At 44.4% G+C, this 19,221-nt stretch overlaps 1 protein-coding gene across 2 annotated transcripts; it reads right to left on the bottom strand.

Moving 5' to 3' along the window:
- Positions 1–579: 579 nt before the first annotated feature.
- Positions 580–17,372, bottom strand: gtf2h1 (general transcription factor IIH, polypeptide 1). 2 transcript variants are annotated; one of them, XM_084185537.1, is made up of 15 exons: positions 17,209–17,372; positions 14,654–14,809; positions 14,214–14,406; positions 13,462–13,624; positions 13,072–13,165; positions 12,049–12,198; positions 11,814–11,893; positions 9,610–9,746; positions 9,427–9,514; positions 7,866–7,954; positions 5,960–6,077; positions 4,851–4,941; positions 4,227–4,342; positions 1,878–1,970; positions 580–1,461 (listed from the first exon to the last, which is right to left on the bottom strand). In XM_084185537.1, the coding sequence occupies exons 2-15, from the start codon at positions 14,805–14,807 to the stop codon at positions 1,375–1,377; spliced, it is 1,653 nt and encodes a 550-aa protein (XP_084041663.1). In that variant the 5' UTR covers positions 14,808–14,809; positions 17,209–17,372; the 3' UTR covers positions 580–1,374. The 2 variants fall into 2 exon arrangements, with proteins under 2 accessions (XP_084041663.1, XP_084041664.1); XM_084185538.1 differs by lacking the exon at positions 4,227–4,342.
- Positions 17,373–19,221: the final 1,849 nt, after the last annotated feature.

Below are 19,221 nucleotides of genomic sequence, written 5' to 3'. Positions count from 1 at the left end.
GTTAACCCACCAGACTGAACACAACACATTCACTTTGGTGCCGAGAGCCTATAGCCTGGTTAACCCACCAGACTGAACACATTCACTCTGGTGCCGGAGAGCCTATAGCCTGGTTAACCCACCAGACGGAACACAACACATTCACTCTGGTGCCGGAGAGCCTATAGCCTGGTTAACCCACCAGACTGAACACAACACATTCACTCTGGTGCCGAGAGCCTATAGCCTGGTTAACCCACCAGACTGAACACAACACATTCACTCTGGTGTAACCAGGCTAGGCTATAGAGCCTAGTCTTCATTCTGACGGTTGTGGATTTCTGAAGAATTTAGACGACAACAACATGGAATCCTTCAGGTTGAACCCAGCTCTGGGGTGTAGTTTCCCCTTCCCAAATCCTAACCTTAACCACTAGTGGGGAAAAAGCAAATATGACCTCAGATCGGTGTCTAGGGGCAACTTCATCCCACACTTTCCACCCATAATAGATCATATAAAAAAAAAACAGCCTCACCAACTACTGAACACACATTAAAAGAAACGAGCTAAAACCAGTCAGACAGAATAAACAAAAAAAGCATGAATATTTCACTTTAATGTTTGAGTAACATCCAGACACTTTGTCTTCAGTGCAGCTGTAAACAGAACAGACATTACATACCAGTGCAGTTTTAAAGTGTGATTGGGGCAGAGTCATGGTCTCCCTCCCGAATAGCACCCTATTCCCTGTACAGTGCACTACTTTCGACCAGAGCCAATCAGGCCCTAGTCAAAAGTTGTGCACTATATAGGGAATAGTATCTGTATTGAGCTCTCCATCGCCACCCTTAAATCTCTGTACTACGAGTGTGTACTGATAAAAGCATCCCACATTAGGTCTTTAGCTTCACATCACAGTCCTTTTGCTTATAAAATGTATTATTATTTGACATTGTCTGTTCAGTTCCTGAGTTCCTTTCGACTTCCCGTCTGAAGTTTGGTCGTTCTATACAATTTAAAACGTTTGTCTATGTTCGTTCAACCCTTATAAATCGGAGAGTCATGATCCCGCGACATCTTCCCATTCATTGAGGAAAATGCAAAAACAAAAAAGAAACTAATTAAGAGTAATTTGTGATTGAGATCCAGTGAGTTAGTCTGTCTTTCTGCCGGAACTGTGGGGTTTTTAGCAGGCTAGCAGCAGCACCGCCTGGATCTTCATCCCACCACACAGACACAGTGACACCCCCTGGGACTCTCTCCTCTGTCACAGCAGCCTGGTAGGTTAGGCTAAGGGCCATCTATCTTGTACTCGTTCATTCATTCATTCATTCTTTCTTTCTTTTGTCATCCTTCCATTCTCTCTGACAAGCCATCCGTTCGTTTCTCTCCTCTCAGGTTTTCCTCATCATCCGACGTGTTTGCCAGGCGTGGAATTTATTGTAGGCCATCTGAAACATGTCCTCCAGGTGACCAGTAAGCTGTGGGAGAGATTTAAAACAAAAGGCATCTTATTCTGAGCGGAAGAAGAGATAATATGCTGGAGCTATCTCAAGGGTTAGTCTTTAAAAATAAAATAAAAACTCTGTAGACTGAGTATGCAAGGTGCTCTTTGAAAAAGGTAGTCTATAGTATTATTTTTAACATATGCCATTTAGCAGACACTTTTATCCAAAGCGACTTACAGTCATGAACGCATACATTTTTCATATGGGTGCAGCAGATTTGGGAATCAAACCCACAACCCTGCCGTGCTCTACCAACTAATCCAGACAGGACCTCCCTATAGCACTTGGAGAAATTGTATTCTTAAAAAAAAAAGGTCTCATACTATTAGTATTAACACTATTAGATACCCGATTAGAAAAAATGATGAGTCTCTAGGCTGGGGCCTTACGTTAGTACTCAAGTATTGACGCTGGATCTTCTCCTGGAAGGGGCGGAGCTTGGTCATCTGGAATCTCTCCAGGTTGGCCCTCATCTTCACCACCTGATACACACAGGAGAAAAGACGTGCAAGAGTTACCGGCAACAGAGTTACATTTTTGTCATTTTAGCAGACGCTCTTATCCAGAGCGACTTACAGTTTAGTGAGTGCGTACATTTTCCATACTGGTCCCCCGTGGGAATCGAACCCACAACCCTGGCGTTGCAAGCGCCATGCTCTACCCACTGAGCTACATGGGGGCCCAGCGTTACCGGCTCTATTGTCATGAGTTTTTCCTGCCCTGGCCTTCACTTCCTGCTTTGAAAGGTCATAGAAAGGGAAGTAAGAATGAAATCAAATTCATAGATTGACCCATGGATGCAATGACCGACAGCAAGGGATGTGCATCTTTTCCCTCCAAGATGATTCAATGCGTATCTAGACACACAGGCTCCGATACGATACAGGAACGATAAATATGACTTTTAAACAAGTCGGTGCAATTCGGTTTGATTAGAGAACGGATTGATGCGATACGATTTGACGCACTAACGTTTGTTGCATAAACACACATTTTCCATTTGTTGCATAAACACACATTTTCCGTTTGTTGCATAAACACATACATTTTCCGTTTGTTGCATAAACACATACATTTTCCGTTTGTTGCATAAACACATTTTCCATTCTACATTAAAATCTGCTGCTGATGGAGCTCATGAGCCGTCTGAGCCTCTGGGCTGGAGCCGTCTGAGCCTCTGGGCTGGAGCCGTCTGAGCCTCTGGGCTGGAGCCTCTCTGGATCCTCTTTTGAGGTTTAGGCTTAGTTTCTGTATAAGAACTTTGACATATGGGGATGTAAAAAGGAGCTTTATAAATGCATTTGATTGGCTGTGTGTGTGTGTGGCCTGGATCTGTCCGAGCGGACTGTGAGTGTGTAAATTATGTATGTACACCTGATCTGAGCCATAAGGGAGACTAGACATCTACCACCCCACTATCAGATTAGAGTCATAATGGAGACTGGACATCTACCCCCCTCCTGATCCGAGCCATAATGGAGACTGGACATCTACCACCCCACTACCAGATTAGAGCCATAATGGAGACTAGACATCTACCACCCCACTACCAGATTAGAGCCATAATGGAGACTAGACATCTACCACCCCACTACCAGATTAGAGCCATAATGGAGACTAGACATCTACCACCCCACTACCAGATTAGAGCCATAATGGAGACTAGACATCTACCACCCCACTACCAGATTAGAGCCATAATGGAGACTAGACATCTAATACCCCACTACCAGATTAGAGCCATAATGGAGACTAGACATCTAATACCCCACTACCACTATCAGATTAGAGCCATAATGGAGACTAGACATCTACCACCCCACTACCAGATTAGAGCCATAATGGAGACTAGACATCTACCACCCCACTACCAGATTAGAGCCATAATGGAGACTAGACATCTACCACCCCACTACCAGATTAGAGCCATAATGGAGACTAGACATCTACCACCTCACTACCAGATTAGAGCCATAATGGAGACTAGACATCTAATACCCCACTACCACTATCAGATTAGAGCCATAATGGAGACTAGACATCTACCACCCCACTACCAGATTAGAGCCATAATGGAGACTAGACATCTAATACCCCACTACCAGATTAGAGCCATAATGGAGACTAGACATCTACCACCCCACTACCAGATTAGAGCCATAATGGAGACTAGACATCTAATACCCCACTACCAGATTAGAGCCATAATGGAGACTAGACATCTACCACCCCACTACCAGATTAGAGCCATAATGGAGACTAGACATCTACCCCCCCACTACCAGATTAGAGTCATAATGGAGACTAGACATCTACCCCCACCAGATCAGAGACACCCCACAGGGGACGCACCAGTTGTCACAAAATACATTTTTCAAAAGGTACAAAAAAAGTAATATGAACAGAACATTTTCGTGAATCAGCAATTCCTAATGTTTGAATCGATTTTCTGACCAATGCATGCTACATTTGGATCGTTTGGGGTCCGCGGACCGAAGCAGTACCATCTTAAACTTTTGAATCGGGGACCGATGCGTATCGGTGAATCATTACATCTGTACTGACAGCCCACACGATTATAGACCTAGGGTTGCAGTAGGCAGTAGATGGATGGTAAAAGGATTTGAGAGTGGTTAACATTTCTCCAGCGATATTCCTCAACTGTTTATCAAAACAGTGGTGGGGTAGCAGCTTTGTTATTGTTTGAACTGCAGATTGCCCCTTCAAGCAGTAGTCACCTTCTCTTCCAGGAAGGGTGTGTTCACAGGAAAACAGGACCAGAAGTGTCTCAGCAGCTCCCCAGAAGCCGTGTACAGATGCTTCAGCTCCCCCTGGACGTCACTGGGCACCATCTCTGTAACCAAGAAACAAGCAATAACACAACATAAGAGAACATCTGTGTTGATGACTGACTGACGGACGACCGGCGGATGTAACGATTCACCGATACGCATCAGTCCCCAATTAAAATGTTTCAGTTAAGACTGCGTCGGTCTGCGGACCCCAAACCGATCCAAATGTAGCATGCATTGGTCAGAAAATCGATTCATGATGACCGGCTGACGGCTGGCGGACAACTGACGGTTGACTTACGGATGACTGACCGCTGGCTGATGTATGGCTGGCTGACGGATGGCTGACTGACGGCTGACCGACGAATGAGTGACGGCTGACCGACTGACTGATGACAGATAACTGACTGACAAATGGCCGACGCCTGACTGACTGGGTGGGTGCATTTACAAAACTAACGTCTTCCAACCTCTTCATCAGATGATGAAGCACAATCCTAATAGGCGAGCCAGATTTTAAATCTACTCATTAGGTAAATAAATTTGAACAAATGGCATCAGTAAACTCACGGTTAATGGCTTGCTGTGCTAACGCCTGCATGAGAATACCCCCTGGGGAGAGGGCAGCGATGGCACAACTGGCTGTACTGCTGGACATCACCTGTAAAGGGAGGATCACAACTGGTAAAAATACCTTTCGAACAAATAAACAGAATTCAACAAACAAACATACTTTAGTATCTTTCTCTCAACCTCTCCTCCCTAGAACCTAAATCGAGCCTCTGACGCAATAACGCAAGATTTTAGTTCTGGATTTCAGAGATTAGTGGAGAAACAGAGTGGTATCTAACCTGAGTAAGGCAGGGCTTGTAGCTGGCTAGCAGAGTGATATCTAACCTGAGTAAGGCAGGGCTTGTAGCTGGCTAGCAGAGTGATATCTAACCTGAGTAAGGCAGGGCTTGTAGCTGGCTAGCAGAGTGGTATCTAACCTGAGTAAGGCAGGGCTTGTAGCTGGCTAGCAGAGTGATATCTAACCTGAGTAAGACAGGGCTTGTAGCTGGCTAGCAGAGTGGTATCTAACCTGAGTAAGGCAGGGCTTGTAGCTGGCTAGCAGAGTGGTATCTAACCTGAGTAAGGCAGGGCTTGTAGCTGGCTAGCAGAATGATATCTAACCTGAGTAAGACAGGGCTTGTAGCTGGCTAGCAGAGTGATATCTAACCTGAGTAAGGCAGGGCTTGTAGCTGGTTAGCAGAGTGGTATCTAACCTGAGTAAGACAGGGCTTGTAGCTGGCTAGCAGAGTGATATCTAACCCGAGTAAGGCAGGGCTTGTAGCTGGCTAGCAGAGTGGTATCTAACCTGAGTAAGACAGGGCTTGTAGCTGGCTAGCAGAGTGATATCTAACCCGAGTAAGGCAGGGCTTGTAGCTGGCTAGCAGAGTGGTATCTAACCTGAGTAAGACAGGGCTTGTAGCTGGTTAGCAGAGTGGTATCTAACCTGAGTAAGACAGGGCTTGTAGCTGGCTAGCAGAGTGATATCTAACCTGAGTAAGACAGGGCTTGTAGCTGGCTAGCAGAGTGATATCTAACCTGAGTAAGACAGGGCTTGTAGCTGGCTAGCAGAGTGATATCTAACCTGAGTAAGACAGGGCTTGTAGCTGACTAGCGGAGTGGTATCTAACCTGAGTAAGGCAGGGCTTGTAGCTGGCTATTTCATGCTTTATACAGTTGACAGAGTTGATGATGTCTTGACTGGTGGTGTACTGTTGGGGCAGGAGAGGCACAGGACCATGAGAGTACCTGGAAGAACAGAGACGTAATTTACAGACATTACCATGAGAGTACCTGGAAGAACAGAGACGTAATTTACAGACATTACCATGAGAGTACCTGGAAGAACAGACGTAATTTACAGACATTACCATGAGAGTACCTGGAAGAACAGAGACGTAGTTTACAGACATTACCATGAGAGTACCTGGAAGAACAGAGACGTAATTTACAGACATTACCATGAGAGTACCTGGAAGAACAGAGACGTAATTTACAGACATTACCATGAGAGTACCTGGAAGAACAGAGACGTAATTTACAGACATTACCATGAGAGTATTAGTGATGTGCAGTTGGCGAACAAGTCATTCTATTTTAACTACTCTTTTTACTGACTCCAGTCATGATTTCCTTTTTCCCCAGTGACTTGTTCATTTTAGTTGTTTGTTTGACATGCTGGCCGCAACGAATTCTACAGCGGGATTAAATACGTACTCAAGAGGCTCTGGAGACGTACCGTAACCAGCAACTGGCGCGAGGGGAAATAGATCATGTGGCAGGAGAAGAAAAATACTTGTTTAGAACTGATAAGTGATCGCATGGTGCAATGAACGCAACTAATTGATTACTGAATGTTATGATGGACGCAGCTTTGTAGAACCGAAACATACACAGCCTCTGCTCAACAAACTCAAGCACGAATCATTTGGGGGGGGGGGGGGGGGGCTGCAGTTCGCGAACGATATTGTGCTCATCACTCTCACAGCAGTCAAGCAATGCATTCCGCCAAGAGTTGTTCACAATCTAGTCTGGTTGCGGCCACAACTAGACCTTGTTTCAAATGTATCAATAAATAATCATCTCTCAGTCACAAATGACAGCTCCAGTAAGCCCCTTATGGTGAAGGCCATGTGAACGAGAGGCTTTTAGAATCATGACTCAAAGTTTTATCGTTCACCGGTGGGGCATCCTGCGTGCTCTCTGGGCATTAACTGACTCAAATGAACGAAATTAGTCGAACAATTCGTTTTTTGGGACTGAACGACGGGTGGTGGGGGGGGGGGGGGGTAAACTGTAAAAAGAGCCGAACTTCCCATCACTAGAGAGTATGTGAGAGAACCAGGGTTGGGGTCAATTCAAATTGAAGGCAGTCAGTTCAGGAAGTGATTAGAATTGAAGGCAGTCAGTTCAGGAAGTGATTTAAAAAAAGAATTGCACAAATTTAGAATTAAATAGCTTCTACTTTTCAGTTTGAGAAAATCGTTGAAAATATATGTCATTTTTTAAATTATTGAATGGAAATTTAAATTAACTTCCTGAATTGACTGACTTCAATTCGACTCCAACCATGGAGAGAACACAGTCGACTATTTGGATGCATTCAGTTAAAAACGAGGGGTAGAGAACGAACCAGGGGTAGAGAAAGAACCAGGGGTAGAGAAAGAACCAGGGGGTAGAGAACGAACCAGGGGGTAGAGAACGAACCAGGGGGTAGAGAAAGAACCAGGGGGTAGAGAAAGAACCAGGGGGTAGAGAAAGAACCAGGGGGTAGAGAACGAACCAGGGGGTAGAGAACGAACCAGGGGGTAGAGAAAGAACCAGGGGGTAGAGAAAGAACCAGGGGGTAGAGAAAGAACCAGGGGGTAGAGAAAGAACCAGGGGGTAGAGAAAGAACCAGGGGGTAGAGAACGAACCAGGGGTAGAGAAAGAACCAGGGGTAGAGAAAGAACCAGAGCATACTAGTTCCAAAGTATGATGTCCATGAACAACCACACCAGACAGAGCAGAGCACCCACTCAGTGATATACAACCCACCTGTCAGACTTCTTGAGGTTCAGAGCGACTGTCTTCCTCCCGTTCTCCTTGTGAAGGTCCTCGTACTCTACGACGTCTTGTATTTTCACCTGAAATATCCCACCACAGCTTTAACAACAAAAGTGCCAACTCATCTTGGAAAGCAAGCACATTGTATGGTTCTCTGTACCATCATAAAGGGTGAGTGCCTATAGCAGAGGCATAGCAGTGAGATGAATGCTTTTACTGTGTCAATGCTCATAATGTACACTGAACAAAAATATAAAAAACGTAAAGTGTTGGTCCCATGTTTCGTGAGCTGAAATAAAAGATCCCAGAAATGTTTCATACGTACAAAAAGGCTTATTTCTCTCAAATTTTGTGCACAAATTTGTTTACATCCCTGTTTGCGAACATTTCTCCTTTGCCAAGATAATACATCCACCTGACAGGTGTGGCATATCAAGAAACTGATTAAACAGCATGGTCATTACACAGGTGCACCTTGTGCTGGGGACAATAAAAAGCCACTCTAAAATGTGCAGTTTTGTCACACAACACAATGCCACAAATGTCTCAAATGTTGAGGGAGCGTGCAATTGGCATGCTGTTTGCAGGAATGTCCGCCAGAGCTATTGCCAGAGAATTTCATGTTAATTTCTCTACCTTAAGCCGCCTTTTGGCAGTACGTCTAATCGGCCTCACAACTGCAGACCACGTGTATGGAGTCGTGTGGGTGAGCAGTTTTCTGATGTCAACATTGTGAACAGAGTGTCCCATGGTGGCGGTGGGGTTATGGTATGGGCAGGCATAAGCTACGGACAACGAACAATTCCATTTGATTGATTCCAATTTGAATGCACACAGATACCAATACGAAATCCTGAGGCCCGTTGTCGTGCCATTCATCCGCCGCCATCAACTCATGTTTCAGCATGATAATGCACGGCCCCATGTCGCAAGGATCGGTACACAATTCCTGGAAGCTGAAAATGTCCCAGTTCTTCCATGACCTGCATACTCACCAGACATGTCACCTATTGAGCATGTTTGGGATGCTCTGGATCGACGTGTACGACAGCGTGTTCCAGTTCCCGCCAATATCCAGCAACTTCGCCCAGCCATTGAAGAGGAGTGGGACAACATTCCACAATCAACAGCCTGATCAATCTATGCGAAGGAGATATGATGCACTGCATGAGGCAAATGGTGGTCACACCAGAGACTGGTTCTGATCCACGCCCCTACTTTTTAAAGGTATCTGTGACCAATTGATTCTTATCTGTATTCCCAGTCAAGTGAAATCAATAGATTGGGCCTAATGAATTTATTTCAATTGACTGATTTCCATATATTGCATTTACATTTTAGTCATTTAGCAGACGCTCTTATCCAGAGCGACTTACACAGTTAGTGAGTGCATACATTATTTTATTTATTTTTCATACCCCCCGTGTAACTCAGTAAAATCGTTGAAATTGTTGCGTTTTATATTTTTGTTCAGTATATTTATAAAGCTCAGCGCTAAGCGAGCCTTTACCTTGAATGATTTGCCTTCACAATAACAGAGATATTACCATACCTTCTTAATGGGTGGTTGGAAGAAGTCTGAGTCCCTAGAGTTTCCATCAGTACTGCTAGTCTCACAGGCCTGATCGTTAGGAGCATCCCTATGAAGACCGAACAGACAGACCACTAGGTTAGCACACGGGTCCGCAGTGAAGATCACTTTTGAGAAAGAAAGTACTTAAAATCATCAACTCACGCCTTCTTTCCGGAACCTGCTGCCAGCACCATGGTACTGTGGTGGTTGAACCTCTTGATGATGGCGGAGTTACTGTTCTCCTTCACGGTCTTGTTAGTGTTGGACGTAGACGGTGCTGTGGCATTAGACCCATAACCCTGGAGAGAGGACAGTGATGAGTGTTGGACATAGAAGGTGGAGTTCGACCCATAACCCTGGACAGAGACATACTGAATAATATAATAAGCCATTAGCAGACGCTTTTATCCAAAGCCACCTGGTCATGTGTGCATACATTTTACACACGGGTGGCCCCAGCGGGAATCAAACCCACGACCCTTGCTCTACCAACTGAGCCACAGAGGACCAACTGTATTCCCACCTTATGGTTAAGGTTAAGAATTGGGGATGGTAAGCTGGCAGGCAGCATTAGAATGTGAATGAATGCTCACAACCTCTCCAACAAAATACCACATGCGTTTTGTCCGAAGATTATAAACTTTGGTTGTGAAACAGGCAACAAAAAAAAAGGAGTGAAACAGTGAGGTATTATCTGAACCAAAAGGATCTGTGTTCTGTTGCTGTTTCTCTTCTGTTGATCTGTGTTCTTGTTATGGCTTTACACCCCCTGCTATATTGTGGATAAAGAGTTACCTGTCTAACAGAACACACAGGGTGTTCTTTAATGGAAGCCTCTCCAACATAATCCAGGTAGAGTCAGGCATTCCCCAGGGCAGATGTCTAGGCCCCTTTACTAAATGACCTGCCACTGGCTCTGAGTAAAGCGTGTGTGTCTATGTATGCCGATGACTCAACACTATACATATCAGCTACCACAGCAAGTGAATTCATTGCAACAATTAACAAAGAGCTGCAGTCGGGTGGCAAGAAATAAGTTAGTCCTAAATATTTCAAAAACGAAAAAGCTTTGTATTTGAGACAAATCATTAACTAAACCTCAACTAAAGGCAGGTCCTGCGGGCCTTAGTTTTGTCGCACCTGGACTACTGTTCAGTCGTGTGGTCAGCTGCCACAAAGAGGAACTTAAGAAAATTACAATTGGCCCAGAACAGGGCAACACGGCTGGTCGTTAAATGTACATGAGAGCTAACAATAATATTCATGTCAATCTCTCCTGGCTCAAAGTAGAGGAGATTGACTTCATCACTACTTGTATTTGTGAGACATATTGACATGTTGAATGCACCGTGCTGTCTGTTTAAACCACTAGCATACAGCTCAGACGCCCATGCATACCCCACAAGACATGCCACCAGAGGTCTCTTCACATTCCCCAAGTCCAGAACAGAATATGGGAGGCGCACAGTACAACACAGAGCCATGACTACATGGAACTCTATTCCACATCAAGTAACTCACGCAAGCAGTAAAATCAGATTATTATTTTTTTTAACAGATAAAAGTACACCTTATGGAAGAGCGGGGACTGAAGAGACACACGCAGGATTGTGTGCTGTAGATCCAGTATGTTGTAGTAGAGGAGTGACCTGGTGGCTTAACGCCATACTGTATTCACTCACACTTAAAGGAAAACTACATCCAAAAACTTTATTTTGGTGTTTGTTTCATTAGTCCATTGTTGACATAGTCCCCCAAATATTTTGCTTGTCAGCAATCAAGTTTTCAAGATATGTTACTTAAAAAAAAAATACAGAAATGATCCCCGGATTATACATTTAGCCAAGAAACGCAAAGGACAAAGTCTCACTTCATTTAGACTTTTGTGGTGTTTCAAGTAAATTTCCAACTTTTATGCCTGTGCTTCTAAAAATGAATCTTTCCTCAGGTCTTCACACAGCCCCCAGCCAGGCAGTGCTGCAGTGCGAGGTGGGATGGGCTATAGGATTTGTAGTTCTTTTGACTTTGTGGATCAATTTACCAGCTATGAAACAAAAAAAACGTCAGAAACACTTTGAAAACAGCTAGTGCAGCATTTATTCTCCTATAAATGTGAAAGTGAAATGCGAGCACCAAGGAGTCCTCACCAACACCGCCAACATGGCTGGTGAAATATCTTACCCACCAATGCATTTGGCAGGTGTTACATTTTAGGCACTGCTACAGTGCATCCTAATGAACACAACCCAGGGATGTATCCATTAGCAAAAACAGTTGTAACAAAATCAAGAATTTCTATTGGGACAAATTCAGGTAGATCCTGTTTGGTTCCTAATGGTGTAAGGTACCCAATAACGTAACGTCACCTCATCTAACGACTTGTCCTCCAGTGACAGCAGGTCCACCATTGGGTTCTTCACTCCTTGGACCACCATGGACTTCAGTCCTGCAGAATATGCAAATGCGCATCATTAAAAAAAACAGACACTAATCATTACAGCATCAACATGTAGGTATCACTCCCTTCAGGTGTAGAAGATGGAGGCTTTACCAATAAGATAACCTTGTGAATAAAGGTTTTTATAAGCCCAGTGTCTCTACCCTTCTCGTCCTGCTTGGCACACTCGGAGAAGATGTCCTGCAGGCCCGTGTTGATGCGGTCTCGGTGGAAGTAGTGGGACTGGAAGAACCGCGTCCAGAACTCCTTCTCTGTCATGTTATGAGGAACGTTCTCGCCGTACTTCTGTTTCACTGGGAGGAAACGGTAAGTTTGTCAACGACAAGATAGGACACTGGTGTGATGCTAAAAACAAAAAAAAACATGGCCCTGTTTGAATACGTAAAAAAAAAAAATACATCTTATGTAATCACTGATCTGATTGGATACCTTCCCTTATCCAATAATGTACAGATCAGGAATAACCTAGTGAGGATGAAAGACTGAGTGGACAAAACATTAGGAACACCTGCATTTTCCATGACAGACTGACCAGGTGAAAGCTATTATCCATTATTGATGTCACTTGTTAAATCCACTTCAAATCAGTGTGGATGAAGGGGAGGAGACAGGTTAAAGAAGGATTTTTAAGCATTGAGACAATTGAGACATGGATTGTGTGTGTGTATTTGTGCCATTCAGAGGGTGAATGGGCAAGACAAAATATTTAAGTGCCTTTGAACGGGGTATGGTAGTAGGTGCCAGGCGCACCGGTTTGTGTCAAGAACTTCAACGCTGCTGGGTTTTTCCATGCTCAACAGTTTGGAGTCAACATGGGCCAGCATCCCTGTGGAACGCTTTCGACAACTTCGAATCCCATGCCCCGACGAATTGAGGCTGTTCTGAGGGCAAAATGGGGTGCAACTCAATATTAGGAAGGTGTTCCTAATGTTTTGTACACTCAGTGTATATAATTTAAATGATATATGCCACTTAGCAGACGCTTTTATCCAAAGCGACTTAGTCATGCATGCATACATTTATTGGAAAGGTATTCAAACAGGGCCCAAAGTCCCATCTAGCATGCACGGCCAATCATTACGGGTCGATCACCAAGTAGGTGAAGTGACAACGTCGTGTCAACTCTTCCCATTGGTTTCCATGACAGAGAAGGGGAGGTATCTTACCTGCAGGGTACGTCCTGAAGATTGACTCGATAATGTCAGAGGTAAGGTTGTATCTCAGGCCGTTACAGCCATCTGTCTGGGGCCGGATGTCCGCCTGAAATAACACACAGATATCACCATTTTATCCATCCTCCACCATTCACACTCCCTGTGTCCCAAAACAATCTGTTTTCTCCAGAATTGTGCAATAGTGCAGCAGTCCCTGCACATTGGAAAGCATCGGACTGGTGTCAGCATGTGCTGGACAGAAAGACAGGATAAACGGGACACGGGGACAGTTTGACCGTTTTGGGAAACATTGGTTTTGTCCCCAAATGGCACCCCATTCCTTATATAGTGCACTACTTTTGACCATTTTGGGGACACAGTCACTATTATTGCCGAGCTCACCAGGAAGGCTGCCGAGATGCCCACTTCCTGCTTGTTGTTGGAGAGGGAGTGGTCCACGTTGTTTACGCTCAGCCGATTGGCCCAGAACTCCTCAGCGCTGATCACCTGACACACCACCAGATCCTTGTAAAGCTGAAACAGAGCCGGATCTTCCTGTAACATTCTAGAGAGGGAGGGGAAAAACAATACATCACAAACAGCCTTTGGTTGATAACATATTGTAGTCAGAAATGATCCAAGTTATAAGAGCATGTAAGCAAAAGTAAATATTAGCGCCGGATCTTCCTGTAACATTCTAGAGAGGGAGGGAAAAACAATGCATCACAAACAGCCTTTGGTTGATAACATATTGTAGTCAGAAATGATCCAAGTTATAAGAGCATGTAAGCAAAAGTAAATATTAGCGCCGGATCTTCCTGTAACATTCTAGAGAGGGAGGGAAAAACAATACATCACAAACAGCCTTTGGTTGATAACATATTGTAGTCAGAAATGATCCAAGTTATAAGAGCATGTAAGCAAAAGTAAATATTAGCTGGCTATTTTGTTGTTGTTGTTGCAATCTAGTTAAGGCTAAGTGGCATTGCTCTGGAATCATTCCGTTATGTTGAAACGATGGAGATCTGGGGTGTATTCATTAGTCGTACAACATCGCAAAACGTTTCGCATCGAACAGAAGTCTTTCTAATGGACAAATTCAGGTAAGTCTCTCCCTGTTTGGTTCCGTTTAGTTTCTGGTGAATACTACCCACCTGTTCTTCTCCTCCAGTTCCTTGTTGGCCCTCTTCTTGAACTTGGGCAGCAGCTGCTGGAGGAGATCCTTGGCTGCATCGCGGTCCTTCAGGGCAGTGCTCTCGTTGGAGAAGTGGAAGTTGGTGCTCTCCCCCGTGTGGAGGACCAACTGCAGCTGAATCTTGGCCTTGCCGTCTGGGCTGATCTTCTGACCTGAACAGGGAAAAGGCCTAGGTCTTACAACTATCATCAACCAATCATAGCAATGAACCTCTATTACCCTTTTCACAGCACCGTGCTTGAAAATGTTCACATTGTCCTTTCCAGCATGGCTTCAGAGACTATGGGGGGGGGGGTAGCCAGACCAGCGCAGTACAGATAGACTACCCTTTCACAACACTGAGCCAAGCCAAAGTGTCGTGTGAGCTGTTCTGCCGGTAGCCTGGTACTCAGTACTTACAGCGTATGTCAGCATACAGGTGGCTGACTGTGAAACGGTCTTTCCCCTCTGGTCCCCAGGCTATCCTCTCTGCCATCAGGTAGAGTGTCCCATCCTGCTTCCTCTGTCGGACCCTCTTCACCACCAGCAGCACTTCCTCCGACAACGCTGCCATGGCTGTGAGGGAGAGAAGAGGGGTAGAATATGCTTATTATTGGTAAGGTAGAGAGCTACATATACTGAATAAAAATATGAACGCAACATGCAAAGTGTTGGTCCCATGTTTCGTGGGCTGAAATAAAAGATCCCCGAAATTTTCCATACGCACAAAAAGCGTATTTCTCTAAAATGTTGTGCACAAATTTGTTTACATGTCTGTTAGTGAGCATTACTCCTTTGGCAAGATAATCCATCCACCTAACAGGTGTGGAATATCAAGAAGCTGATTAAACAGCATCATCATTACACAGGTGCACCTTGTGCTGGGGACAATAAAAGGCCACTAAAATGTGCAGTTTTGTCACACAACACAATGCCACAGATGTCTCAAGTTGAGGGAGCGTGCAATTGGCATGTTGACTTCAGGGATATCCACCAAAGCAGTTGCCAGAGAATTTAATGTTAATTTCTCTACCATAAGTCATTTGAGAGAATTTGGCAGTACGTCCAACCGGCCTCAAGCGCAGACCACGTGTAACCACGCCAACCCAGGACCTCCACATCTGGCTTTTCCACCGGCGGGATGGTCTGAGACCGGCCACCCGGACGGCTGATGAAACTGTGGGTTTGCACAACCGAAGAATATCAGCACAAACTGTCTCAGGGAAGCTCATCTGCTCGTCGTCCTCACCAGGGTCTTGACCTGACTGGCTCATCTGTGTGCTCGTCGTCCTCACCAGGGTCTTGACCTGACTGGCTCATCTGCGTGCTCGTCGTCCTCACCAGGGTCTTGACCTGACTGGCTCATTTGCGTGCTCGTCGTCCTCACCAGGGTCTTGACCTGACTGGCTCATCTGCGTGCTCGTCGTCCTCACCAGGGTCTTGACCTGACTGGCTCATCTGCGTGCTCGTCGTCCTCACCAGGGTCTTGACCTGACTGGCTCATTTGCGTGCTCGTCGTCCTCACCAGGGTCTTGACCTGACTGGCTCATCTGCGTGCTCGTCGTCCTCACCGGGGTCTTGACCTGACTGGCTCATCTGCGTGCTCGTCGTCCTCACCAGGGTCTTGACCTGACTGGCTCATCTGCGTGCTCGTCGTCCTCACCAGGGTCTTGACCTGACTGAGGCTCGGTGTCGTAACCGACTTCAGTGGGCAAATGCCCACCTTTGATGGACACAAGAACGCTGGAGAAGTGTTCTCTTCACGGATGAACCCCGGTTTCAACTGTACCGTCAATTTGATTGACACTTAAGCCATTGGCTCGAATCTAGGTTGTGCCTTTAGATTGAGAAAATTAACTACTAAAGGGAAAAAACGCTTATATAATTTACTTCTCAATTCCCGGCCTGGTCTGTTTGATCTGTTTTGCAAGCGTTCCCGGTTCTCGGGATGTTGCGCCGCTGGGTTTAGAAAGTATGTGCTAACACTATATGGTGTCCAGTGGGTGAAAACACGCTTTGGTGATGAAATGTCACTTCCTTATGTTACAAAATACATTTTACCAAGACAGATATTATCATTAAATTTTCTGAATCGTTCAGTGGGGTCTCTCTCTAACATATCATTAGCACTATATCCAAAAAGTCAGATTTCGTAACCTAATACATCCGTAACTCTTGCCATCGATGCAGGTTTCTCATCGTTGTAGGTTTCTCGTAAAAACTTGAGGATTTTCCATCTTGTGGTTGTCGTCTTCAAAGTTGTTTCCGCGAGTCGCAAACACCTAAATTAGCATCACACGAGCTGAATTAAATATAAAAGGCTTTGAAATAAAACGCTCAGTGCTCCGCTGACATTTCACAAATACGATTGTTTTTGAGTAATCTTCGGAAAAAGAACAAGAATTTCGAATTAATATGAAAACCGTATACTAAAATATATAAATACTACCCGTCATGTCTAAATTAATATCAATTTGACCTCCATATCGTTTTATGTCCTGCGGATTCGATTAGAAAGATGACGGGAAAGTGAGCCTGCCAGTCACCCTAATTACTGTAAATCTTGCACAGAATCCAGATTTTTGACCACTTTTTTCCTCTAGCCTCCATTGATGTAGTCACCCTAATTCTAGTCATCCTACCAGCGTAAAAACAAAACTTTTGAAAAGATTTTGATAGACATGAGGTTTTGGACCATTGGTTTTCTTAGCGTTATCTACACAATTATCATATTATTTGACCCATTGGTCAAAAGATGCGTGTTTGATTGGACACTCTACACTATGTTGCAAACGCACCCACACTAACAACCAGCTGTTAGTTACAAATACTTAGCATTATTGCACATTTTAACACACCAAAACCGGACAGAGGATCTCGACTGTTGAGCTTGGTAATGCTAACAGCTAGGTAGCGAGCTGGGAAAAGTCGCAGAGAAAAGTCCATGTAACGTTAGCTAAAACAATCATAATTACCTCAAACTACAACGCTGTTGCAGTTGATATATTGGTTTCGTGTTGTGCCGATGTGAAGCATACAATTTATTTAAGGGCAATTGTTATTTAAACGCGATATTTATGATAAAACTGTGCCCACTTGTACTTCGTGCTCCTCCATCGACACGGCTGCCAAGTTGTGCAGCATTCAAATTCCTCCGGTGGAACAACAAGCGAAGTCAAGGTCCGGCTGAAAATACTGTCTATAGTTTCAATATATTTAGGTGAATATTGGCTACATCTTGAAATGACAGACACATTCATGAAAATATAATTGGCAAAACAAAATATAGATTTATTTTATTTCTGTCAGTGAGAGGATCTCTGGAAATGACAGGTAGGTAGCCAGTTTGTTGCATTCAATAACATCCGTATAGAAACAGCTCATAATAAAACGTTGGTGAGTGAGTGAGTGCATATCTATTGTCTACATTTTACATTTACGTCATTTAGCAGACGCTCTTATCCAGCCTAATTTTGTTTCTAATAATATACTATGGTTCTTGTGACATTTTGACATCAATGTATCGGAATAGGTAATCAATATTGCAGATTTCAGTGCGTAATCTGTGATTGCTACACCCATTTTTGGATTTTTAAATGGATGATATACCCATTGATTCTTGAAGAATATAACTGTCATAGCCCATCAAAAGCGAAATATAAACTTGTTTTATTCCATTGTTTGTGAATAACGTAATTGTAAACTAAAACTGTATAGCCGTCTATACATTTGAGAGTGGTTTAATTTCTCTCTTCTTGTTATTGTTTGAATTGCATATTGCCCCTTTAATAGTAGCAGTTTATATAATTGGCCGTTGCGGATTCGTAGGTAACCGCTCTGTCTGGCCCCGTCCCGCCCCCCTGGATCCCTTTTCACCAGAACTGAAGTTCCGCATCACATTCTGCGCATGTGTGACTTTTTTTTCCTCAACATTATGTACAAATGTTTGTAACTCACATTTCTCACTGTGAATCATGAATGATAATTAGTCAAATTTGACCGGTGACACGTCATGCATGATCTGCATATATTTTACCTGGTGGTGCGCGCTGTTGAGTTTTCCCCACATGAGAGAAATGGTGTGGTGTTTTTTTTTCTTCTTACAGTAACGTTACACTATGCCATTGCATTGGGCTCTGTTATGTAGAATGACATCACTATGTGATCTTGCAGACATTGATTCAACTTTGATCTAACTTTATTAAACAAACACCATTCGCCAGAGTAGCCTGTTCACTGAGCAGCCGAAGGAGTAGAGCAGAGAGAGTGTATACCGAAGCTTCAGGACCATTAGCAGCTACATTTTACATTTTAGTCATTTAGCAGACGCTCTTATCCAGAGCAACTTACAGGAGCAATTAGGGTTAAGTGCCTTGCTCAAGGGCACATCGACAGATTTTTCACCTAGTCGGCTCGGGGATTAGAACCAGCGACCTTTCGGTTACTGGCACAACGCTCTTAACCAGGAGTGCATCAAGGTGTTTTTCTCTGCAGAGTACCTAGCAACCGGGAGACACACAAACAACACTGTTAGAAACAGTACCAATTCATTCTGCCATAGGTCAACAGGGTTGGGGTCTATTTAAATCAGCAGGCTCCTCCCAGCAGAGAACAAGGTTCCGGGTCAACTCCAAAAATGTAACTGCCATTGAGTTATTCCCCTTCAATCCAATTCCAGCCGTTCATTTAATTACTTCATTTAACTAATTCATTTATAAACAACCACATTTCTGTAAGCCCTAAAGTGGAACATTTGGTTTTTTGCTCTTACCTGAAACTTTACATTTGGTCACTTTACATAAGTCCCCCGAGTGCTAACTGTGCCACTAGAGATACTGGTTCGAATCCAGGCTCTGTCGCAGCCGGCCGCGACCGGGAGACTCATGGGCGGCGCACAATTGGCCCAGCGTCGTCCAGGGTAGGGGAGGGAATGGCCGGCAGGGATGTAGCTCAGTTCATAGAGCATGGCGTTTGCAACGCCAGGGTTG

This window comes from Coregonus lavaretus (assembly GCF_964263955.1).
Source record: "Coregonus lavaretus genome assembly, chromosome: 21".
Taxonomy (NCBI): Eukaryota; Metazoa; Chordata; class Actinopteri; order Salmoniformes; family Salmonidae; genus Coregonus; species Coregonus lavaretus.
This window is presented reverse-complemented; position numbering and strand designations above follow the sequence as displayed.

Coding starts and splice junctions, on each gene's coding strand:
- gtf2h1 (XM_084185537.1), bottom strand. CDS start 14,807: ATGGCAGCGTTGTCGGAGGAAGTGCTGCTGGTGGTGAAGAGGGTCCGA. Junction 14,407..14,653: donor CCTGTATGCTGACATACGCT/GTAAGTACTGAG, acceptor TTCCCTGTTCAG/GTCAGAAGATCAGCCCAGAC. Junction 11,894..12,048: donor TGCCAAGCAGGACGAGAAGG/GTAGAGACACTG, acceptor CATATTCTGCAG/GACTGAAGTCCATGGTGGTC.